Below are 23,767 nucleotides of genomic sequence, written 5' to 3' on the forward strand. Positions count from 1 at the left end.
GTTCAAGGCCAGCCTTGGGCTCCACCGTGAGTATAAGTCTCTAAAACCCAAAAACATTTTTAGAAACCCTCTTTGGGGCTGAAAATATTACTTCAGTGTGTAACTGTCACCTTACATGCACCAAGGTTCCGTGCAGTTAGGGCCTGGCCTGCCCACTTTGCAGGGCTTCCCGGCATCCTGGGCTCTCGCTCTCTTCACTGAGTAGCAGCTTCCTGGCTTGCTGTGTGTGTGTCAGATCCGTGAGCCTGTGAGAACAGAACTCAGTGTCACGTGCAGGAGAGCAGTGAGCCGGGAGAGGTAGTGTCACTAGCTCTGCCCCCAGAGAACTCAAAACTCACCCTGGTGCTGAGCGGATACAGGTGTGGGAAAATGGCGTGCGTGTATTAGGGGAAGCTGTGTGTGTTCTCATAGCTTTGGGTACATCAGGCAGTGCCCCAAGGGTGTCATGACAAGTAACGAAGCCTCTGAGGTGATCTCTGACAGTGACATAAGAGAGAAACTTGTCAGGTGAGTTCCTTCCTTTAAGGAAGTCAGCACTCACTAAAGTCAATACTGTTTCCTTTGGTTTCTACATCCATGGACCAAAGCGACAGTCTGAGCATGTGATAGATGCAGAAAAGCAGGAGGCAGCCACACAGGGAATGATTATTATGGGAAGGTGATAAGAGCTATATCTGAACACCATGGCTAAGCTGTGACAAGAAAGCAGGGAGGTGTGAATGTCAGGTTGGAAGTGAGAAGCAAGGAGACTGAAGGGAAAAGCCAGGGCCAGAAAGGGACTGTCACTGTCCCGTGTGCCACACTCCAGAACCTCAGTGACACAGCCTCAGAAAACTCCCTGGGCCTGGGGGATGAAGGCTAAGCTTAGGCGAGTGCTTGCCGTGCAAGTATGAGTACTGAGTTCAGATTCCCAGCACCAAATGCAAAGCCAGGGGTGTGGGCCAGCACCTAAAATCCCTGACTAGGCAGGTGGAGAGAGGAGGCTCCCTAGGCTTGCTGGCCAGCCAGGTTTGAGTCAATGAGCTCCAGTTTCAGCAAGAGACCCTGCCTCAAAAAATACGGTGTAGGCTGCGGAGATGACGCAGTGGATAAAAGCACTTGCAGCCACAAGGCTGAGCTAAGTTCAGGTGACAAACCGTATGTACTGACACATACATGCAATCAGTGTTCCTGTGGTGAGATGAGAGAGATGGATGGGAGAATAACCCAGAATCTGTGGGCCTGCTAAAGTAGACTACATGACAGCAGAAAGAAGGACACCCCGCCTCAAACAAAGCAGAAGGTAAGAACTGACCCTCTGGCCTCCATGTGTGGGTACACACACACACACACACACACACACACACACACACAATTGAGGAAAATGCCTAGTGTGCTAACCTCTGACATCCACAGAATGAAAAGATCCCCTTCTGGGATGTTGATCCGTAGGACTCCTGGCCCTGTTCAGCTAGCTATGTGTAGCAGTAAAGACAACAAGCCAAGTAGAGTGGTTCACATCTATAATCTGGTACTTAGAAACCTGAGGCAGGACGATTGCTATAAATTCAACTCAGTCTGTTCTATGTAGGGAGCTCCAGAACAGAAGAGCTACATAGCTCATGTCCCAAACAAAACAGAAAGATTATGCTAGGCAACACAAATGATGCAGTAAAGGGTCCAAGACCTGATACCCTATTCCATCAGTCACTCCTTGACCTAGTTTCCAATGAACTCCTTGACCTAGTTTCCAATGAGAAAGTGAAATCTTGTGAACAGGAAATTGGTGTCCCCTCCTGCCCCTCCCACAATGCTGGGTCAGTGCACACATCTGCCCCTGATCATTCAGGGATGCCACTGATGACTGAAGATACTTTCCAAGACCAGTAAGAACAGCTCTGGAAGACAGAGTTCTGCTCCTCCACAAGTAGTTGCACTGTCAGGCAGTGGCACACACTTTTAATCCCAGCACTCGGGAGGCAGAGGCAGACAGCTCCGAATTCATAGTGAGTTCCAGGACAGCCAGGGCTATACAGACCATTCCTCAAAAAGAAACCACAAAGAAATAAAACAAAGAAACAAACAGACCACAAATAGTTGTACTTAAAAAAAAAAAAAAAGAGTAAAACTATTAAAGGTATAGGCAGTATGGTTATTTCCATTTTACACTAGAGAAGTCATCTGGCCCAGCAATCTTTCCACTGATCTGACCTACAGTATGATAAGCCAGGCCCTTTAAAGGGTACCACTACTAGAAGGCAGCTCCTCTCTCCCTTCCCCATAATTCTGTCCCCATTCTGGGCACAGAACTTGTCCAGGTTACCCAGTGTGTGCCATTTGTGAGCGCAAAGCAGGGCAAACAAGGCTCAGATGGTTTGAGACAGGAGGTGACAGGATTCTTGAGTTCCTCTGCGGAATGATGCCAAACACATGGACTGCCAAAAGCAGGGCTTCTTGTTCTACTTTAGCTTTAAGGAGATGCTTTGAGGGCTGAAGTAACAACTTGATGGAAACACAGAAAGCTGTGTCAGTGGCCTTGGAAACCACCTTTGCTGGGGACGATGCCATAAGCACGCGAGTGTGGTGGGTTTCTAGCAGAAACCGGGATGCAAGGCTGTGTGGGCGGAGCCTGTGGGGCGGGGCTCTGGGGCGGAGCGAGCTCGGCTCCTCAGACAGGCTCTGCTCCCTACTGTAGTTTAAAAGGCTGGAAGGCGGGCTTCGAGAACTAGTATCCTGAGCGTGCCAGAGAAGAGCCTGTTTGGCACAGCCATGACCCGGCAGGTAGGGAGCTCTTGGCTCCTCCGTGGTCTCCTGCTCTTCGCATTGTTCGCTTCAGGCGTCGCTCCTTTCAACTGGGATCTCCCGGAGCCCCGCAGCCGAGCAAGCAAGATTCGAGTGCACCCTCGGGGCAATCTCTGGGCGACCGGTAAGTGTTAGGGGACCCCCTATAAGCATGCCTCATTCTCCTTGGTCCTCTGTTTCCTTTTCAATACTTTGGAGGCTCTTTGTAGCGGAGCTCCTGCAGTCGCGGGGGGGCTCATCAAGTTTAACAGATGGGAATCTTGAGACCCTAGCACTCACAGACATGGCTAAGATAACCTACTCAGAAAGTTTAAGACAGAGATTAGATCCGGTTACCAGTCGGCCCCCTCCCCTTAGGCAGACTGACAGGTCTTCTCACCTCATGTCTTCTCTGCATTCATTTAGAGGAACCTTCTCCACTTCCTTCCCTGGCAGGTAGTCTCCCTGGTCCTGGGCTATCTACCCATCTTCTGTCCTCCAGCGGGTCAGGAAAAGCTCAGGATGTCAGCTTTGCCTCCACCCAGAGATCTGTGGCTTCTTGCTGAGGATAATGTTTCTTGTCTTCCCTCTGTGAGAGCCAAAAGGTCGACTAGACCAGAGCTTGCTGTGGTGATGGGGTCCTCATCTCGAGCTTCCATGTACCTTGGCACCTCCTTTCTTAGGTCACTTCATGGGCAAGAAGAGCCTGGAACCCCCGAGCCTGTCACTGGTGGGGACAGCACCCCCTGACACCCCGAGGGACCAGAGACTACAGCTGAGTCATGATCTGCTCAGGATCCTCCTGCGAAAGAAAGCTCTAGGCATGAACCTCAGTGGCCCAGCTCCCCCAATCCAGGTAAGCCCCGTCCCCAGCACCAGCATGAAAGAATTGCCACCCAGCATGGCTTCAGAGTGGGACTGCCTAGCCAGACAGTAATGGATTCCAGAAAGCCAAGGTCCCAGGGCTCAAAGGGGGAATATCCCAAAGACTGGAAAATGACGCAGCAGACTGCATGGGGAAAAAGTTCCTCCTTGCCCATCCCCAGTCTGATGTCACAGACTAGGAGTATTCTAGCTCTTAAATAGTGTGTTCTCCAGGCCATACAGCCTTGTCCACCCCAGCTGTCATTAGCCAAGCCCACCTTTGCCAGGCCAGGCTGTGCTTGTGTCCCAAGCTGTGATCCCTACGGCCTAGAGGTGGAAGGGAAGTGACCAGTAGTGACAACTCAGAAACAGCCTGCTTTCCAGTGTCCCATCCACTTCCCAATGCCAGTGTTCCTGGTGGTAAAGGCTCTGCAGGGCTGTCCTGTGCATTTGAGATGCTTAGCACATCCCTGGTCTCTACCCACCAGAGGCCAGTAGCACATTCCTTCCTCACCAGTTGTGATAACCAAGATTCCCTGCAGACCAAGAACAGTGCACTTGCCTGAAGTCCCAAATGCATCATAGGTTGAGGCAGGAGGATGGTTTGAGATCAGGAGTTTGGGAAAAACAAAAACCAAAGCCTTCGGACATGAGTGTTGGTGTCCCCCTGGTGGAAGTGGGCTTGACTCACTGCTGGTTGTAAAGCATTGACCTGTGGTACTCAAGGCCTTGGGGTGCTGCCAGGTGGTGTGGCAGCTCCTCCGATCTTGGCTCCTACTGGTGTCCCCTGGTACTCGTTGCTGTGTGCAGAAGGCAGTGGGATGGGTAGGATGCATGCTGGGGCTACACCTAGCTAAGTAGCTAGGGGAACCTTAGAAATGTGTTCTTCATCAAATAGAAACAACAGGCCCACCTCCCAGTAGATGAGATCATTTGTATGACGTGCAGTCCAGTGCTGGGCAACCAGAAAGCTCTTGGAAGCAGGAGCTCCTACCACATGTCTGCAAGCCTCTGGCAGGACTTTGCTATGATGCCCTTCCTATCCCTACTGTGCTTAGCACAGAGTGCACATGCTCAGAGAAGAGACATTCCTTAGAAGCAGGTCTACCTCCAGTCCCAGCAAATATCCCTGGAACCCCTGATGCAAAAATGAGAAGCTTGGGCTAGCTGAGTCCAGAGAGAGAGAGAGAGAGAGAGAGAGAGTGCATCACCTCTAGGGTGTTATTTGTGTTATTTGGAAGGTCTGAAATACCACGACCAACCAGAGAATCTCACAGAAAGCAATACTGCCGTGGCCAGTGGCAGGGAGAGTCGGAGCGAGGTCTGCAGCAGAGCTTGGGGGGTAGGGCATGTCACTGACACTTCTCTAATGCCTTGGGCTTGGTTTCTGTGATGTCCTTTAGTTGTCATGACTACCCTGTGAAGTTGGGGCTATATTCTGGGAAAAGCAATCCCCCTGACTCCTCAGGTCTTCCAGGGAGAAAGGTTCTCACTCAGAGGCTCAGCTGAGAGCCTGCAGCTGCCCTCCTGGGTACACTCAGCATTTCCCTGATTTGTGGACTCCAGGGTCAAGTCTTCCCTTTTTGCCTTCAGTACAGGAGGCTGCTGGAGCCACTACTGCAGAAGTGATGCCAATAATGGAACAAACTGGATGCTGGGCTTAGAATGTGTTCATCCAGGGAAGCTGACAATGGAACCCTAGCAGTGGCCTCCTCTGGATGTAAATCCTAAGCTCAAATGTGTTACTCTGTTACTGTGATTTCTGGTTGGGTCACCAGGAATGTTGATGATGCAGACACAAAGTCTTTCCTGCTGTATTTCTTGCTTCCCTGGTGAAGTTGTGAATAAAAATACTGCTCTTTACACAGAATGTCTGGGCCTCTCCTTCCACCCACATTTGAGGAAAGAGGGAAGGGTTCTGGAGGGTGGCATGTTCAGAGAGCTAGGGTGGTCTTAAAAAAGCCCCATCACCCCCCACCATGGCACCAGCCAGCCAGCTCTCAGCAGTCAGGTATTGTGCTGGTTGCACTGATCCATTGTCAGCCACGAGTTCTGCTACCTAAGGCTTCTTCCCCTGTAGTGGGGGGCTACCTGCACCATGCTACACTAGCCCTACCTTTGATCCCCATGGCAAACTTTAGTGCACTACCTGGTGCATACGGGAGAGAACCTCGCTAGAATCCGGCCCTGCTGTGTTCTTTTTCTTCTCCGAATGTAGGGTCCTCCATACATGTTGCCAAAGTTATCGAATAAAAATTAAATTGGAATGTCAGATACTTTGTTGATAGTGTCCTGTGTAACAGTAGACTGGTCTCGAACTCTCTATGCAGCAGATGATGACCTAAAACTTCTGATCCTGCCTCTGCCCCCTGTGTCCTGGAATTACAGTCGTGCGCCACCGCGCTGGGTTTTTTTTTGTTTGTCTGTTTTTACGGAGTACTGAAAAGCTAACTCCGTGCATGCTGGGCAAGCACTCTAGCAGCTGAGCTACATCCCCAGTTAAACAAGATTCCTTTCATTAAAAAAAAAAAGTCCTAAAGTATCCTTTACGGACAATACACGCAAACTTTTAGATTAACTGTTCATTTAAAGTGCCAATTAAGTCTGTATTGTACCTGGCTTTGGGACACTGACAGCTCTTTGGCTGCACATTCTTGATCCTAAATATACAATAGGGGTATATTTGATGTCTCCGATCCTGTTTGTAGCTGACATCGATGAATCTGGTTTTTTTGCGTCGTTTTCACCCGGACTCTGCACACAGAACCAAAAAAAAAAACAAAAAGGCTTTGCGCAGCGCTGAGCGCTCCCTCCCCAGCCAGAGAAAGACCACGCCCTCTCCTCGCGAGAGCGCGCGCCTGCCCAGGAAGTCTGGCTGGCGGAAGTGGAGCGACGGAAGCCACAGTTGCTATGGAGCTCGCAGAGGACTGGCTCGTGGAGTCTTTGCGATTGTAAATTGGGCCGTGGGCGGGTCTGATGGGCAATGGGAGAGGGCGCGTACAGTTGTGGGCTCGCGGGCAGTGCCCAGGCACGGACCGACGGAGGTTCTGACACCCGGCCTCTAGCTCTGGGACTCTGGGTCCTCTGTAAGCAAGTAATGTGGCCAGATCCGCGCTTGTGAGGGCTGATAAAGCACACATGGCCCGTTACCCTGTGCTGGATTCTAGGTTAACTTGAACACAGGTTTCTCCTGATCGTTCACCTCAACTTGGGGAAATCAACTTTATGGGAGTTCCGCAGGTGAGGAACCAAGGCTTGGTTCCTTATGGCCAGCCTGGTCTCATACACCAGGGAGTAAAATGCAGAAGAAAAGGTTCAGCCCCAAGTTTACCTAACTCCAGAGCCTGGTTCCACCAGTCCTTCAGCGATCTCCCAGTTCTTGGTTAGCTGTGCGTTGCGTGATTTTTGTATCCCTATCCTGCAGGTACCAAGACTTCCATGCATTTGACCTCTCAGGAGCCACTCGAGTCCTTGAGTGGATTGGTGAAAAAGGTAATATATCTTGCCTGCTACTAAACGAGATGCGTTTCTGCCTCATGGGCTGAATTTTAAAGTCTGAGCCGCTAGGGAGACCCATTCAACTTCCATCCCCTGACACAAGGCTACTCAGAGAATGGGGAAGGTATTGGGAGAGTTTATAAATCCACCCAGGATCCACGATATTTCTCTTTGTCATAGTTACTGTTTTATTTCAGGAATCTTTGTTGCTGGTTATGAAAGTTTGAAAAAAAATGAGATTCTTCATTTGATACTACCTCTCAGGCTCTCTGTACAGGAAAACCAGGTAACTTAGAGAAGCTGATTATCTGCGTCAATTTATTATGCATTTCTGGAGTGCCTGTTACTCTGCCTGACAAGTACCTGGGGCTGACCTTAAAGTCCACAGAAGGAGCCTGGCGGGGGTGGTGCAAACCTTTAATCCCAGCACTTGGGAGGCAGAGGCAGGGGAATCTCTGTGAGTTTGAGGCCAGCTTGGTCTACAGAACGAGTTCCAGGGCATCCAAGGTTACACAGAGAAACCCTGTCTCAAAAAAAGAAAAACAAAACCAAAGTCTGGTACGAGGCCCCTGTGCATAGGGATGAATACCAAGGACAGGCAGGTGGGCGCAGGAGAGCTACTACAGGCGAAGAGCAGTCTTACTTTATCAGAAATAGACGTGGGCTGGAGAGATGGTTGGGGGGCTCAGAGCACTCTGCGCTTCTAGAGGATCTGCGTTTGACAGACAAGAGATGAGGGAGCCGGCAGCATGTGGGGGTTGGGGAGCCATGTGAATGAGTAAGGTCGCCTGGGATGAAGGAGTAGGATCTGAGGCGGCAGGGCAGAGCCTTGGGGAGCACATTTAAATGATGCGGAGAAAGAATAGTCTTTGAAATAAGGGGAGAGAATGTGTGAGTGTAGCTAGTGGCCGCTCCTAGCCAGCCAGGGTTACACAGAACTTGTCTCAAAAAAAAAAAAAAAAAAAAAAGGAAGAAAGAAAGAGAGAGGAAGGGAGGAAGGAAGGAAGGAAGACAGACAGACAGACATGTGCCGTGCACGCCTTTAATCCCAGCACTTGGGAGGCAGAGGCAGGCGGATTTCTGAGTTCAAGGCCAGCCTGGTCTACAGAGTGATTTCCAGGACAGCCAGGGCTACAGAGAAACCCTGTCTCCAAAAACAAAAAAAAAGAAAGGAAAAAAAAAAAAAAAAAAAGATGTTCTTAATAGAGTGAACACTTGGTACATGGTTGTTTTGTCTTTATTGCTAGAAAGACCAACCTTGGGCTGGTGAGATGGCTCAGTGGGTAAGAGCACCTGACTGCTCTTCCGAAGGTCCAGAGTTCAAATCCCAGCAACCACATGGTGGCTCACAACCATCCGTAACGAGATCTGGCGCCCTCTTCTGGAGTGTCTGAGGACAGCTACAGTGTACTTACATATAATAAATAAATCTTTAAAAAAAAAAAAGAAAGACCCACCTTGCTTGTAGTGGGAGGGTGAGTGGGTTGGTGGTCGTAATCTTTGCATTCTTGGGTTAAGCTGTTTGTCTTCTGTGTCTTCCTCTAGGAAGGTGTAAACTGGTTTTGCCCCATAATCCAAGGGCTAGGACAGGCTAGAAAAAGGCTTGGGGATAGGCAGGAGGGAAAAAAGCAGCTGACCACGTAGATATTTACACGAGTAGATGCACCCTGCCGAGGTCCAGCCAAGTGACTTTGACGCCTCCTTCCCTAGTGCTCATCTGGAAAGCAGGTGCTGAGCAGGGCGTGGCGGTGCATGCGCACCCTTAATCCCAGCACCTTTAAAAAGAAAAATTATTCATTTATTATATGTAAGTACACTGTAGCTGTCTTCAGACACTCCAGAAGAGGGCATCAGATCTCATCACCAATGGTTGTGAGTCGCCATATGGGTGCTGGAATTTGAACTCAGGACCTTCAGAAGAGCAGTCAGTGCTCTTAACCGCTGAGCCATCTCTCCACCCCCAATCTCAGCACTCTATTTTGAGGCCGGCCTGGTCTACAGAGCAAGTTCCAGGACAGCCAGGGCTATACAGAGACCCTGCCTAGATAAGCCAAAAATGAAAAGTCTGATTGCCCCACCCCTTTGATTTTTAGGGCTTACACCCAGAGAGGGACTTCAAAGTACGCCATGGAGGATTTTCAGACAGATCTGTCTTTGACCTAAAGCATGTGCCAGATACCAGGTATGGCCAGTCTGTGTCCCAGACTTTGAATTCTCTGGGGATGACAAGAAATGCTCTGCAGCATCTGTCTTTATCAGCATGCCCACTTCTCAGGATACAGACATAGGTGGGTGTACCTGGGGCATCTGAAGAAATTGTTAGCTTAGCAGACATTTTGACTAGTATTGCCTACAAGTCTGTGCAGTTGCTCCAGGGACCAAATGCAGACTGGAAAAGCCCTCTGAAGCTTGTCTGAAAGCTGACAGACGCCATAGAAGTTCAGGTTTTAGTCGGGGTTCTGTGTTCAGACTTCCTACTTGTGACTTTTCTAGGTGACCATCATGACCTGTGGCAGCCTGGGCTCAGTCTGTGGCTTTCTTGAGTTGTGATCCTGTCCCTAAAGCAGGGTGAGCCTGCTGATGTGTTGGATGAGGGCAGCTGGTCCCAGGGCTCCCAAGTGGGCTGGAGAGGAAAGGCTGCTGTGGGGAGGGCAAGCTTCCATGTCTGCTCTTGAGATTCCCCGTCTCTCTGGAACAGGTTGCTGGTGACCAGTGGACTTCCAGGGTGTTCCATACAAGTGTGGCAAGTCAGAGAGGACAACGGTGAGTGACGGTCACAGGGTGGAAGGTGCAGTTTTAGGAAAGTGACTCACACACTCGTCTCTTAGCAGAGCCAGTAAAAAAGCACTTACGCAAGGGAACAGGGACAGCACAGTTTCTGTCTACTACATGCAACCAAGATGAGTTAGCATCCACAATGTAGCAGACAGGCCTACTAGGGCCTCCTTGAACTTCCTCCAGGAGTTGAGTTTACCACCCCAGCTGCTGGCAGAGCACCTAGAGAGCCAGGACCTCTCTGCTGGACGTGGGCAGAGGAGGGGCTGAGCTAGAGCCACTGGGGCACTCAGCCCTTGGAGGAGGTGGCATGGAGGTCCCTTCCTTTACAGTGTGGTAGTTCTGGAGGAGGCAAGTCACAAGTGAGCAAGATGCTCACTGGCAGTTTCTTGCCCAGAGATCACACTGCTTCCCAAGGGACACAGAGAAGGAGCAGGAGGTGTTGATTCTGTCCAGACACCAGAGCATGTATCTCCCTAGCTTGATGCAGCCATTCATCCCATCCCTCCTCCATCGAGAGACATCTCCTAGCAGGAAGTGGGATGCTGCCTCTGCACACTGCCTCCCACTGTCAGTGTCAGCACAGTGGCTGTTACTTCTCCCAGGCTTGGCTGCTACACAGCGCTTTCTCATATGCTCTCACCACTTGTCTGCGTGGTCCTTCTCAGTTCCTTGTGTTGCTTACCTGTACATGTGGTTGGTTTTTGTTGTTGCTCCTGGGTGTTTTTTGTTGTTGATGCTGTGTTTTGGTGTTTCAAGGCAGGGTTTCTCTGTGCATCCCTGGCTGTCCTGGAACTCACTCTGTAGACCAGGCTGGCCTCAGAGATTTGCCTGCCTCTGCCTCCCTATTAAAGGCTGGGTGAGACTAAAGGCATTCCCCACCACCAACACCACTGGCTTATTGCTGCTGTTTTAATGGTGTATGCTTTACCTATCAAGTGATTTTTGGTACAGCTCAATGACTTTTAAAGATAATTTGTCAAGTATTACAGCCATCACTGTAAATCAATTTTAGGACATTTTTCATTGTTCCCATAAAGACCTGTCAGGCCATTTACTATCGCTCTTACTCCTGCCCTTGCCCGGACATTATTAATGTATCCTCTCTGTCGTGGGCTTGCCTGTTCTGAAAAGCATCTCACCAGTGGAGTCGCTTCTACTCTGCCCCTTAGCCGATGCTTTTTAAGACTGTCTGTGTTATGGCGCCCATTGTGATGTGTTTCCTTTTACTGCTGACACTATGCCCTGGTATGGGTGTGGCACATTTTTCCCGTCTCTTCCACACCTAATGTACAAATCTTGATATGAACTTATATTGCTGAATTATGTGGTAAATTTATGGGGTTTTGCTTTGTTTCTAAATAAAAGTTGAGGCTGGAGAGATGGCTCGGTGGTCTAGAGCTCTTCCTGCTGGTGCAGAGGACCACGGTTTGGTTCCCAGCCTGTTTGCTTGTCAGGTGGCTCACAGTCCTCTGTTACGTCAGCTCGTGGGCTAACCCCTCAGACCTTTGTGGGCATGTGCACAGAAACTCATACAGGCGCACACACACACACACTTAAACACATACATACACTCGTGCGCACACTTACACACACACACTCACACACAATTTTACAAAATGGTTTCATTTCTGTCCCGTGATCAATGTACAAAAGTTACCATTTTTCCATGTGCTCACCAACGTTTTTCACTGTCTCTGAGGGCCTAGGGATTAAACCTCGTGCCTGCTGGGCAAGCACTTGTCCCTAACCCTGGCTTTTTTGTTGAAGCCTTTCTAACGGGTGTGGTACTGTTTATCACTGTAGCCTTTGTTTGCATTTTTCACTGAACGTCTTTCATGTGGTCGTGAACCGTTCACTCACTGAGTTATAAAAGTTCTTTGTATGTGCTGGATGCACGGTCTTTATTACATAGATTTGCTGATAATGTATCTCAGTTTGGTGGTTTTCTTCTCATTGGTGTGTGGTGGTGTGTGGCTTTTTTGTTTTGTTTTGTTTTTTGAGACAGGGTCTCACTATGTAATCAGGGCTGTCCTGGAAGTCATTCATGTAGACCAGGCTGGTCTTCATCCCTCAAGTGTGTACCGAGGCTCCTGACTCTCTGAGCAATTTTTTGTTTGTTTGTTTGTTTGTTTTGAGACAGGGTTTCTCTGTGTAGCCCTGGCTGTCCTGGAACTCACTCTGTAGTCCAGGCTGGGCTTGAACTCAGAAATCCGCCTGCCTCTGCCTCCCAAGTGCTGGGATTAAAGGCGTGTGCCACCACTGCCTGGCTCTTTGAGCATCTTAATGTGCTGGCTTGGTATATTAGGTGGGGATTTCCTAAAAGATATTCTTTTGTACAGACTGGAGAGAGAGGCTGGGCTTGTTTTATGGGTGTGCAGTTATTATGGTACTGGATGGAGAGATCATCCGGGGCCTCAGATAAGCCAGGCAGGGCTCTGACATTGCACTGTAAGGCCAGCCCTACTAATGCTAAATCTTTGAAATAGGTTTCCTCCCTTCCGCAGCTGAAAACCCTCTCCCAGCTCAGAGCAGCAGGTCCTGGGGGCTTCGGGCTCCTTGGGATCAGTGTAAGAGAGTCAGGGAAGTGGCCCAGGAGAGCAGCCTTTCTGTGCTCCCTAGAGACCAGCTAACGGCCCAGGCTCAGCTGTTGTGTCTGTTGCAAGTGCTTCTCAGCTCTTGTTGAGAAGTCTGAATGAAATGCCCTGGGAGCCCAGCCGTCCCTGCTGCTGGTGCAGAACTGTCTGCAGGGAACACACACCCTTCCACCATCCACCCACCGTTCTCCCCAAGGCCCGCCCTTTAGAACTGAAGAGGCACACAGAGCTTCTCCCCACGCGTGTGCACGTGACAGAGCTTCTCCCCACGCGTGTGCACGTGACATAGCTTCTCTCCACGCGTGTGCACGTGACAGAGCTTCTCCCCACGCGTGTGCACGTGACAGAGCTTCTCCCCACGCGTGTGCACGTGACATAGCTTCTCCCCACGCGTGTGGCGTGTGCACGTGACAGAGCTTCTCCCCACGAGTGTGCACGTGACAGAGCTTCTCTCCACGCATGTGCACGTGACAGAGCTTCTCCCCACGCGTGTGCACGTGACAGAGCTTCTCCCCACGCGTGTGCACGTGACAGAGCTTCTCCCCACGCGTGTGCACGTGACAGAGCTTCTCCCCACGCGTGTGCACGTGACAGAGCTTCTCCCCACGCGTGTGCACGTGACAGAGCTTCTCCCCACGCGTGTGCACGTGACAGAGCTTCTCTCCACGCGTGTGCACGTGACAGAGCTTCTCTCCACGCGTGTGCACGTGACAGAGCTTCTCTCCACGCGTGTGCACGTGACAGAGCTTCTCTCCACGCGTGTGCACGTGACAGAGCTTCTCCCCACGCGTGTGCACGTGACATAGCTTCTCTCCACGCGTGTGCACGTGACAGAGCTTCTCTCCACGCGTGTGCACGTGACAGAGCTTCTCTCCACGCGTGTGCACACCTCATAGCAAGTTCTGGTTTTGGAGAAAGAAAATACAACGCAGAAAACAAACAAGACTTCTCTTTTCAGTAATTTGTGCAGCAAATACTTGTTTCGAGCTGTTCCAAGTGACATTGAGGGAAGTATCAAATGAATCAGCACTTGGGGGACAGAGGCAGAGACCTCTGTGAGTTTGAGTTTGAGGCCAGCCTGCTCTACATAGTGAGACCTACCTCCAAAAACTTAAAAAAAAAAATTTAATGATATAGAACACAGAGACTAGAAACAGTTAACTAACCAAGCAGCCTGAGCTGGAGACATACAGTGAACCACAGAAATGAGAACCAAACAAAAACTAGAATACATTTCATTCCAACACTAGGAGATGGAGATAGGAGGATAGAGAGTTTGAGGCCAATGTGGGCTACAGAGCAGGACCCTGCCTTAAAAAAAAAAAAAAAAAAAGAAAGAAAAAGAGAAAAAGAAAAGGTCCGGCAAGATGGCTCAGCAGAGAAAGGCGCTTGCTGCCAAGCCTGACCATCTGGCAATCTAAATTCAATCCCAGAACCCACACAGTGGACAGAAAAAACTGACTTCCTGCAAGTTGTTCTCTGACCTTCACACAGACGCCATGGTACACGCACACACTTATAGTAATAAGCAAAGTAGGTTTAAAGATGAAAACTAAACTTTTACTCTAGTTGAAAATGTATCTTTACTGCATTTTGTCTGAGAGGCAGCCCTTCCTTGCTTTGTGACATCTGCAGCGTAGCTGGGAGCTGCCAGGTCTGGCAGGCCGTGAGGCTGTGAGGTCCCGGAGCATATTTTATAAGAAGCAGGACAGGTTCGTGAACTTGGTGCACATTTCACCTTAGATGTGACTGACATCAGTAGGGTGTCCTTTCCTTCCTTTTCCTCTCCTCCATCAGACATGTCAGGACCGCGTGATTGCAAGATGGCTGCAGTGACGCACTATTTGCAAAAACAGTTCCTAAGGGAATTAATGAGGACAGGAAAGGGATGCTGGCAGCCTCAGATACGGGAACAAACCCAAGTGCCTTTGTCTCAGCACTGGCTCAGCAGCCCTCAGCTCCTTCTCTCGCTGACCTTCTAAATGTCAGGGCAGGTTCCTGCCCAGCCGCCCGCCCTCACTGACCTGTGCTTTGGCCTCCTCCTCTCTACTTCAGATGTCATTGAAGCTGTCAGTACCATTGATGTGCAGGACAAAGAGGAGAGTCTCTGGCCTCGGATGTCTGTCTTCTGCTCTAAGGCACCAGGAATCCTCCACGGGGCGCGGCTCAGCGGCCTGAGGACTGTGGATGTAGAATCCCAGATCATCACATATAGCTCAGGTACTGCCACAGTGTGCCCCTGCTGTGCCACAGTGTGCCCCTGCTGTGCCACAGTGTGCCCCTGCTGTGCCACAGTGTGCCCCTGCTGTGCCACAGTGTGCCCCTGCTGTGCCACAGTGTGCCACTGCTGGCTCCTCCAGCCAGCTCTGTCCCTCAGCCAGGCTCAGCCACTGCGAGACACCACACCACTCAGGGTTTCTGTGCCAGATGCTGGGGAAACCTGGAGCATACAGTGCCAACCCTGGCCTCTAGGGCCAACAGCCACCAGCAGAGCAGACTGGCAAGATGAGGGGTGGGTGTGACCAGGCTACCTGGCACCCGCCAGACCCACCTGACTCCAGCACCATTTCTTCTTTGCCCTCTGTCTTGTAGGTACAGCTGACAGTGAGTCCTTGAGCTGCCTTCAGGTCCTAGACGCAGATACCTTTGCTTTCTGTGGCAACTCAGGTCTGCTGGGGCTTGTGGACACCCGCCAGAAGTGGGCACCGTTGGAGACTGTCAGCCCCGGCTCTGGCTCTAGTGGAGAGAGATGGTGTGCAGAAGTCAGGAACAAGGGCCAAGGCCCTGGGCCCTGCATTGCCAGCCTTGGCTCAGATGGGCAGCTCTGTCTCCTTGACCCCCGGAATCTCTGTCATCCTGTGAGCTCAGCCCAGTGTCCAGTGTTCAAACCCAGCCCTGACCCAGAGCTGCTGCGGGTGACCTGGGCTCCAGGCCTGGACAACTGCTTGGCTATTTCAGGTACTGTGGAGAACGTGTCACTCCACTGCTCTCTCCCAGAGGCGGTAGGTGCTTAGGAAGGAACCTGTAGCCTCATAGTTAACCTGGCTGCAGAAGTTTAGGTTGCCTCTCAGAATGCTAACTGTGATCTTCCAGCCATCCTGACCGCTGAACTTGCAGTAACCGCCAGTGGCTCTTACAAGGCTCGCATAGGTTCAGGTGTATTGAGAAACTTGTAGACAGTAAGGTGTGGAACAGCCAGAGGCTGCACCAGACATCAGCTCAGTGAGCTGCTTGCTGCTTGAGTTTTTAGCTATAGCCATACAGCAGGCTCCTGAAGCCTAGGGGTTCTTGCTGTGAGGGTGTGTTCAGCAGGGGCACGCAGGAGCCAGTACAAAGGGGAAGTTCCAGGATCCAGAGAGAACAGAAGGACAGCAGGGTGGGATAAGGACAGATGGACAAGCGGACAGCACTGAAGAGAGACAAGAGCAGGGGTGGAGGAGGGATTGGGATTTGGAGCAGCTTGAAAGTTTCTGCTGCGTCCATTTCCTGTGGAGATGCTGTTACGAAGATAAAGGTGTCACAGGCTGAAGTTGAGGGTGTAGCTCAGTAAAGCTTGGCATGCAGGCAAGGATCCAAGTTTGATCCCCAGAACCTGTGTGGAAAAGCTCTGTGTTCTACACAGAGAAACCCTGTCTTGAAAACGTATATATATAATGTGTACATATGATGTGGGTGTAGGGGAAAACTGGCTGTGGTGGCATGTGTTTATTATAATTCCAGCAGGGAGACAGACAGGCAGATCCCTAGGGCTCATGGCTCCCTAGCCTGGTCAAATTGGTGAGTTCCAGGCCAATGAAAAGACTAACAGAAGACAGGGTACACTGTGCCTGGACAATGGTACCTAAGGTTACCTCACTGATTCCACACAAACTCAGTGCACACAAGCACCTCAGGCCTGTACAACTATCCTATACGATGTGGGCGTGGCGTGGGTGTCCACAGCCGCTCGTGGACACATCCCCACACTGCTGCAGGCACAGCCTTCTCGGTGGCTGGCCTCCGAGTGTCTTGTGATAGAGGAAGAGTAGGGTCACGCCTCTCTTTGCACGTTCTTCTCCAGGCTTTGATGGGACAGTACAAATCTATGACGTCACATCATGGGATGGAAAGAAAACCCAAGCGGAGCCTCTCTTCACTCACAAAGGCCACATGTTCCTGGATGGAAATGACGTTGACTCTGCTCCTCTGGTCACCACCCACACCTGGCACCCTCGCAAACCCAGAACGTTGTTATCAGCAGCGAGTGACTCGTCTCTGCATGTGTGGGACTGGGTGGACCTCCAGGCCTCCTGATGACGCAGCAGCTGCCCATGGGCCTCTGAGAAGAGGAGTTGTTTGAGAGGCTGACTTGGACTACGAGTGACCACAGCTCTATCACAGCCGTTGGCTTCAGGAAAGCTAGCCTTCCCTTCTTGTCCCTTTTTCTTACCTGTAAAATGAAGGTGTAGTAGGTACCACCTAGTGCTGTGGGGAGCGTCACAAGAAAATTACCTGAGAACAGTTGGTAGGGCGCACGGCATAACATGGCTGGAAGCGACCATTGCCTCTAGGAGCCCTGCATCTCCAGGTGTATAGCAGCAGGCTGTGTTCCTGTCTTCACAGCATCATGGTGTGAATCAAGAGAGCTGGAGTGTGAATGTGGGTATGAACTTTCTCACAGAAGGAATCGATGTCTCAGGGCCAATAAACATCAAAAAGAATACCAGTAAGAAGCAATTAGCAATTTAGTTTTTGTACACAGGACTGGACTGGACTGAGCCTGCTGTTCTGAGTTATGCCCCAACTGCTTTCTTTTACTTTTTCCTGGTGTGTGTGTGTGTGTGTGTGTGCATGCGTGCGCAAGGGTGCACGTGCTTGGGTGTGCACACTCATGAGTATAGGCACCAAGAAGTGCTGGGAAGGTGGAGTCATTCCGAGGCCTCTACTTTGCTAAAGGATGCACCTTGCTTTCCTCGTGCACACGTGACCTCTGCATGCTGACTGGAGTAAGCTCTGTCTTCCTCTCTGGTGGATAAGGGTCCCTTCCTTATGACCTTGTTTAACCTTAGTTCCTAGACACCCCCGCTCTCCAAATTAGTCTCTTGGGGTAAGGACTTCAGTGTATGAATTTGCAAGGGGTACACACTTCTGTCCACAGCACTTAAAAAATAATGGGGGGATAAGAAAAGTTTAACAGGGGGCTGGTGAGATGGCTCAGTGGGTAAGAGCACCCGACTGCTCTTCCGAACGTCCGTCCGGAGTTCAAATCCCAGCAACCACATGGTGGCTCACAACCATCCGTAACGAGATCTGACTCCCTCTTCTGGAGTGTCTGAAGACAGCTACAGTGTACTTACATATAATCAATAAATAAATCTTTAAAAAAAAAAAAGTTTAACAGATTTTTTATAATAAATTTTTTAAGATGTATTTATTTTATGTATATGAGTACACTGTAGCTGTACAGATGGTTGTGTGCCATCGTGTGGTTGCTGGGAATTGAATTTAGGACCTCTGCTTGCTCCAGTCAGCCCCACTCGCTCCAGCCCAAAGATTTATTATTATTATAAGTTAAGTACACTGTAGCTGTCTTCAGATGTACCAGAAGAGGGTGTCAGATCTCATTACGGATGGTTGTGAGCCACCATGTGGTTGCTGGGATTTGAACTCAGGACCTCTGGAAGAGCAGTCAGTGCTCTTAACTGCTGAGCCATCTCTCCAGCCCCCATTGTTCACTTTTTTTTTTCCTTTTGGTTTTTTTTTTTTTTAATATTTATTTATTTATTTATTATATGTAAGCACACTGTAGCTGTCTTCAGACACTCCAGAAGAGAGCATCAGATTTCGTTACGGATGGTTGTGAGCCACCATGTGGTTGCTAGGATTCGAACTCAGGACCTTTGGAAGAGCAATCGGCGCTCTTAACTGCTGAGCCATCTCACCAGCCCCCCCCCCCCCTTTTGGTTTTTCAAGACAGGGTTTCTCTGTATAGCCCTGGCTGTCCTGGAACTCACTCTGTAGACCAGGCTGGCCTCAAACTCAGAAATCCGCCTGCCTCTGCCTCCCAAGTGCTGGGATTAAAGGCATGCGCCACCACTGCCTGGCAAAGAGCAAAAGCGGCCACCACACAGCCAAGAGCCGAGGCCGGGATTCGAACCAGGAGCTCCGCGTGCGTGGACGGCTCCTCACCAGCCAAGCCACGAGCCCAGCACCTAACAGCTTTTTAAAGTAAAATGTATTCATTTTATTTTACTTATTATTTTTGAGATACAGACTCATTGTGTAAGGAATCAGGTTGAATGTACAAGTCTCTTCCCTCAAATACCAGGCTGAGAGCTCAGGTGCTGGGCCCTTCCTCCCTAGGTAGGATCCCTGCAGTGACACTGAGACCAGCAGGGGAAAGAGTCAGTTGATTCTGTGGCAGTGAAGTTGATGCAGGTCGGTTCTAGAGAGAGGTGAGAATTGCAGCTTCTTTTTTTTTTTTTTTTTTTTTTTGGTTTTTCAAGACAGGGTTTCTCTGTATAGCCCTGACTGTCCTGGAACTCACTCTGTAGACCAGGCTGGCCTCGAACTCAGAAATCTGCCTGCCTCTGCCTCCCAAGTGCTTCACAACAGGATCATGCTCAGAGTTTGGGAAGCATTCTGTCATCCTCGCCCCTCCTGATGCTCATCCCGTGACTCCCTCTACTCTGTTCAGTGGTGACACACTGATAGCTTGGTGTTGGCCTTGGTGGGAGTGGTTACCTCTCAGAAGCTGGCAGATGTTATACAGCAGAGGTCCGGGCTACAGCAGCCGCCAGCTGCACTCTAGTATTTCATTGTGTGAAAGCTGAGTGAGTAGTTTAGAAGTTGGTTGTGAATGTAGAAGGTACTTTGCTGAACTGTATCAGCCAGGGCCTGACCAGGAAGTGCAGCCGCACAGCCCCGGGGTGACTGAGCTGCAGTTTGGGGCTGCAGAGGAAGTGAAGCAAGGGAGGCTTGCCAAGGTAGCTTCACAGCTGCAGGAAGTCGGGGCCAGAGAAAAGAGGGCCAACTGCTACAGAAAGTAGAGTGACAGGAGATGGGGATGGGCTCAGAGATTGAGAGGCGACGTAAACTTCCCTTCCGACGAGCTATGTGGGGAAAGCATTAGCTGAAGGAGGACACCAGGACTATGTGGGCCTCAAAGACTGTGAGAGCCTACCCTTCAAGTCCCAGGGCAGTGGAGTCAGGACACTGTCCGTAGCTAGCTCAGTGGGACCCAGAGAAGAAAGGGAATTTATGACTCTCAGAGCTAGCTGGCTCTGTTTCTTTTTCTTTTTTAGTTCTACATCTTGTGACCTAGCCTAGCCAGGTCTGTGTGCTGGGAGTCAGGAGAGCACTGTCAAGAACAGCTAGAATTCAGTGCATCCTTCCCTCCTTCCCTCCTCCCTCCCACCCCCAGTCTAGGGAAAGGGGTGAGGCTAGACATGCTTACAGCTGCTGGTGGGAGGGAGACTGTTAGGCGACCACATGCTTTCAGCTCTGTCCCAGGGAGAGTGGGAGGGGCTGGGTTTGGAGGCAGCTGTGGAAACAGTGATGCTATAGGCTCCATCAGTCTCACTTAGCCATTCCTGAATGCCATGCCTAGGTGTCATGACGAGATGCTGAATTGTATCCATAGGGCCTTCATTAGAGAAGGGGCGCGTGGCCTGCAGCATGGGCCCAGTCACACACAGGCCTGGAGAGAGTAGGCTCGCACAGGGAAGGTAACAGTTGAGTTGTATCGTGTGTTAAGGCAGAAGGGACATCATTGTTAAAGACAGAGCCCCTACCCTAGGAGTAAATGGGAATACAACTGAGAAAGCGGGCTTGGGGTCTGTCAGTGAGGCATGCAGGGGCATGGAGGGTGGTCCTGGATTGTGCTAGGCAGCAGGAAGAGTGAGCACACAGACACAGATGCACTTAACACACAGAGCCAAACACAGCTGGTCAGACACATGGCTGTCCTTGGACAAAATGGATGGCAGGAAACAAACCAACCCAGAGGACAAATGGTGCGGGAGCCTGCCCGGACCAGACTGTACCTACAGCAGGCAAAGTCACAGGGACTCAGCAAGGACACTGAGGTCAGGGCTACAAGAGGGAGGATGGGGATGACTGTCTAATAGATGAGGAATCTTAGGATTGGAGCTGGAAAGGTGACTCAGGCTAAGAGCTCCTGGTGCTCTTGGAGAGGACCCGGCACCCACACCTGTCTGTACCTCACTCCAGGGGGATCCACCGCCCTCTTCTGCCCTCTGCAGGTACCTGTGTGCACACATACACATAAGTAATGTTTAAAAAATCTTTAAAAGGCATTCTAAAATAATCGATGCCACTTTTGTTTTCTGCCCTTGGAAGAAACAAAAATTCTAACTTGATTTCTGGAATATTCCTTTAAAAAATGATCTCCAACAACAGGTGTTCTGAAAAGTCTCGAAGGCTGCAAATAGCCATCCATTGAAAGTACTGGACTGGAAAGAGGAAACTGAATAGAGCCAGGTCTCAGAGGAAGCCAGAGGCTCTATAGACAGTGCTTCTGTCGGCCCCTGCTAAGCAGTGTGTAGAGCACCATGTCCCAGGAGTGTGCAGGTTAGGTGTGAAGCTTTCTAAAGTGCTCTCAGTGGCCAGGCCTAGTGGCCTAGCCCTCCATCCCAGGAGGTGGACACCTCTGTGTGGTCTACACACTGAGTGCTGGGCCAGTCAGGGCTACAAAGCGAAGTCCTGTCTCAAAATACAAAGTAGCATGAAGACATTTTGTAACCCAGTTATTTATCATTTATTTATATGATGTGTGTGTGTGTGTGTTTTATATATGCACAGGCTGAAGCATGCCTGTGGAAGTCAGAGGGCACAGGGCACCTTGGGTATTGATCCCCGTCTTCCACTGTGTTTGAGGCAGGCTCTCTTCTGGTTCACTGCTGTATACTCAGGCCGCCTGGCCTTTGAGCTTCTGGGATTCTCCCGTCTGCTCCCACCAAGCCAAAGGTGCAAGGATTACAGATGCACACACTGTGCCTGGGGAGCAAACTCGGGGCCACATGTTTGCCAGAAGCTCTCCTCCCTCTGAGCCATCTCTCCAGCTCTTTAGAAAGTATATGTGGGGCTGGTGAGATGACTCAGTGGGTAAGAGCACCCGACTGCTCCTCCAAAGGTCCAGAGTTCAAATCCCAGCAACCACATGGTGGCTCACAACCATCTGCAACGAGACCTGGCGCCCTCTTCTGGAGTGTCTGAAGACCGCTACAGTGTACTTACATATAATAAATAAATAAATCTTTAAAAAAAAAGAGCCGGGCGTGGTGGCGCACGCCTTTAATCCCAGCACTCGGGAGGCAGAGGCAGGTGGATTTCTGAGTTCGAGGCCAGCCTGGTCTACAAAGTGAGTTCCAGGACAGCCAGGGCTACACAGAGAAACCCTGTCTCGAAAAACAAAACAAACAAACAAATAAAAAAAAAAGAAAGAAAGTGTGTGTGTGTGTGTACGCGAGCGTGCATGCAGTCACGTGTGAATTGCCTTGTCACAGGGCACATAAGGAGGTCAGAGGGCACCGAGGTAGCAGTCCTCACCTTCAGCCTTATCTGAGACAGGCGTTCTCTGTTCTTTTCTCCGTGGCCCAGTGTTTTACCCATTGAGCCATCTCCCCAGCCCTAAATTCTTAAACTCAAAGAACTTCTAGAATACTCAAGCAACAAAGCCCAACAAAATTGTGTTTTCAACAGACAAGGTTCATCTGCGAGGGCTCTTCCCGCTCTGTGTCCGTGCTGTTATTAGAAAGAGACAAGAAGGCATGATGGTGCACGCCTTTAATCCCAACACTTGGGAGACAGAGGCAGGCGGAGTTCTGAGTTCGAGGCCAGCCTGGTCTACAGAGTGAGTTCCAGGACAGCCAGGGTTACACAGAGAAACCCTGTCTCAAACAAACAAACAGAAACAGACAAGAAGACACCTTTGCTTTGGAGCAAAGAAAACCCCTTCGAATAGTCTTTGTGAGCCACCCTGCTCTTGTAGTTGGTGGAGAGCTTGGTTGCGCTGTATTTCAGGATAGGAGGTAAATATTTCCCCAGAACCTATCCCCCTGACTAGCAACTCAGGGTCCTTAATTCTGCCCTCGGGGCTGTGTCTCTTACTGTTCCAAGCACTCTGGAGAGGAGAGCTTACCCCGATCTTCCCCGCTACCCAAAGGTTAGGACCCAGCCTCTGGGTCCCCTGAAGACTCCTCTGATCCTTTGTTTCCATACCATTCACCCTTTGGTGCTGCTCCCTACGAGTCCCCTGTGGCAGAGGTTTTCTATCACCTCTAAAGCATCAAAGATGTCAGCAAGCACCCAGGAAGATTCATCGGGAGTATCTTAGCCTCAAAGGTGCTTGCTTCTCCTGGCTTCACAGCAGTTGGGCTGCAGGCTTTTTGAATCAGTAGTGATGCTGTTCCTGGGTCCACGGTGCTAAAACTTGTAGCAAGCCCACTATAGTTCAGTCCCCTCTGCAGTTCTGATGGCAGGTGGGACTTTTCTTGGATATAAGGCTCACTGGAATGTCCCAGAACCCCTTGGTTTCTGCAGCCCTTCTGATCCTCCCAGCCCTGGCACTCCTCCCCATTCAAGGCTGTGCGGCTATTTCTATGCCAGTGTTACACACAAGCCAGTCGTCTGGAAAGAGGGAACTTCAACTGAGGAAAATGCCCCCACCAGACTGGCCTGTGGGCAAGCCTGTGGGCATTTTCTAGGTTGATGATAGAAACCATAAGGCAAAGGACTGAGGAAAGGAATGAAGTTTTAAACCTTAACATAGAAATGGTTAAGGATTGGAGAGATAGCTCAGCAGTGAACAGTGTGTGCTGTCCTGGAACTCACTCTGTAGACCAGGCTGGCCTCAAACTCAGAAATCCGACAGCCTCTACCTCCCAAGTGCTGGGATTAAAGGCGTGCACCACTACTGCCCGGCTAGTCTAGTCTTGACTCCCTGCAGAGACCAACCCTCAGAACATGTAAAGCTGTACATTCTCCAGTCAGTCTAGTTGAGGACTCAAAGCTTCCGCTATCCAGACTGTGGAATAAGCAAATTCATTTGAAAGGAGCAGCAAAGTGCAGCACAGCTCGGGCAGCCCAGGGCGTATCTCACTCCTCCGCATCAAGAAGCCAGAAAGATGAGTGAGTTCAGAGGCAGGCTCTGACTTTCAAGCTTTGGCAAGTCTCATGCCAGAGCCACAGCCTCCTGTCTGGATCCTGTCTCGATGCTGCTATCTGCCCAGATCTGGACCTCCTGGGGAAGGACCATTTGGAACTGTTCTGAA

At 50.4% G+C, this 23,767-nt stretch overlaps 2 protein-coding genes and 1 long non-coding RNA gene across 3 annotated transcripts; 2 read left to right on the forward strand and 1 right to left on the reverse strand.

The window, feature by feature from the left end:
• The first annotated feature begins 528 nt into the window (after positions 1 to 528).
• On the forward strand, positions 529 to 5,484 carry Nmb (neuromedin B). Its single transcript, XM_029479170.2, has 3 exons — positions 529 to 2,905; positions 3,444 to 3,616; positions 5,218 to 5,484. Exons 1-3 carry the CDS (start codon positions 2,749 to 2,751, stop codon positions 5,251 to 5,253), a joined length of 366 nt encoding a protein of 121 aa, XP_029335030.1. The 5' UTR covers positions 529 to 2,748; the 3' UTR covers positions 5,254 to 5,484.
• A 1,006-nt stretch (positions 5,485 to 6,490) lies between these two features.
• Positions 6,491 to 17,804, forward strand: Wdr73 (WD repeat domain 73). The gene is made up of 8 exons (XM_021167622.2): positions 6,491 to 6,575; positions 7,049 to 7,116; positions 7,320 to 7,408; positions 9,216 to 9,304; positions 9,821 to 9,885; positions 14,550 to 14,714; positions 15,087 to 15,452; positions 16,555 to 17,804. Exons 1-8 carry the CDS (start codon positions 6,535 to 6,537, stop codon positions 16,785 to 16,787), a joined length of 1,116 nt encoding a protein of 371 aa, XP_021023281.1. The 5' UTR covers positions 6,491 to 6,534; the 3' UTR covers positions 16,788 to 17,804.
• On the reverse strand, positions 14,053 to 14,588 carry LOC115031480 (uncharacterized). The gene is made up of 2 exons (XR_003837096.2): positions 14,519 to 14,588; positions 14,053 to 14,353 (listed from the first exon to the last, which is right to left on the reverse strand). It is a non-coding gene; the product is annotated as an uncharacterized LOC115031480 (long non-coding RNA).
• Positions 17,805 to 23,767: the final 5,963 nt, after the last annotated feature.

This window comes from Mus caroli, unplaced genomic scaffold, assembly GCF_978045245.1.
Source record: "Mus caroli unplaced genomic scaffold, Mus_caroli_1 scaffold_8, whole genome shotgun sequence".
NCBI lineage: Eukaryota > Metazoa > Chordata > Mammalia > Rodentia > Muridae > Mus > Mus caroli.

Coding starts and splice junctions, on each gene's coding strand:
- Nmb (XM_029479170.2), top strand. CDS start 2,749: ATGACCCGGCAGGTAGGGAGCTCTTGGCTCCTCCGTGGTCTCCTGCTC. Junction 2,906..3,443: donor GGGCAATCTCTGGGCGACCG/GTAAGTGTTAGG, acceptor CTCCTTTCTTAG/GTCACTTCATGGGCAAGAAG. Junction 3,617..5,217: donor GCCCAGCTCCCCCAATCCAG/GTAAGCCCCGTC, acceptor TTTTGCCTTCAG/TACAGGAGGCTGCTGGAGCC.
- Wdr73 (XM_021167622.2), top strand. CDS start 6,535: ATGGAGCTCGCAGAGGACTGGCTCGTGGAGTCTTTGCGATT. Junction 7,117..7,319: donor TGAGTGGATTGGTGAAAAAG/GTAATATATCTT, acceptor GTTTTATTTCAG/GAATCTTTGTTGCTGGTTAT. Junction 7,409..9,215: donor TCTCTGTACAGGAAAACCAG/GTAACTTAGAGA, acceptor TTTGATTTTTAG/GGCTTACACCCAGAGAGGGA.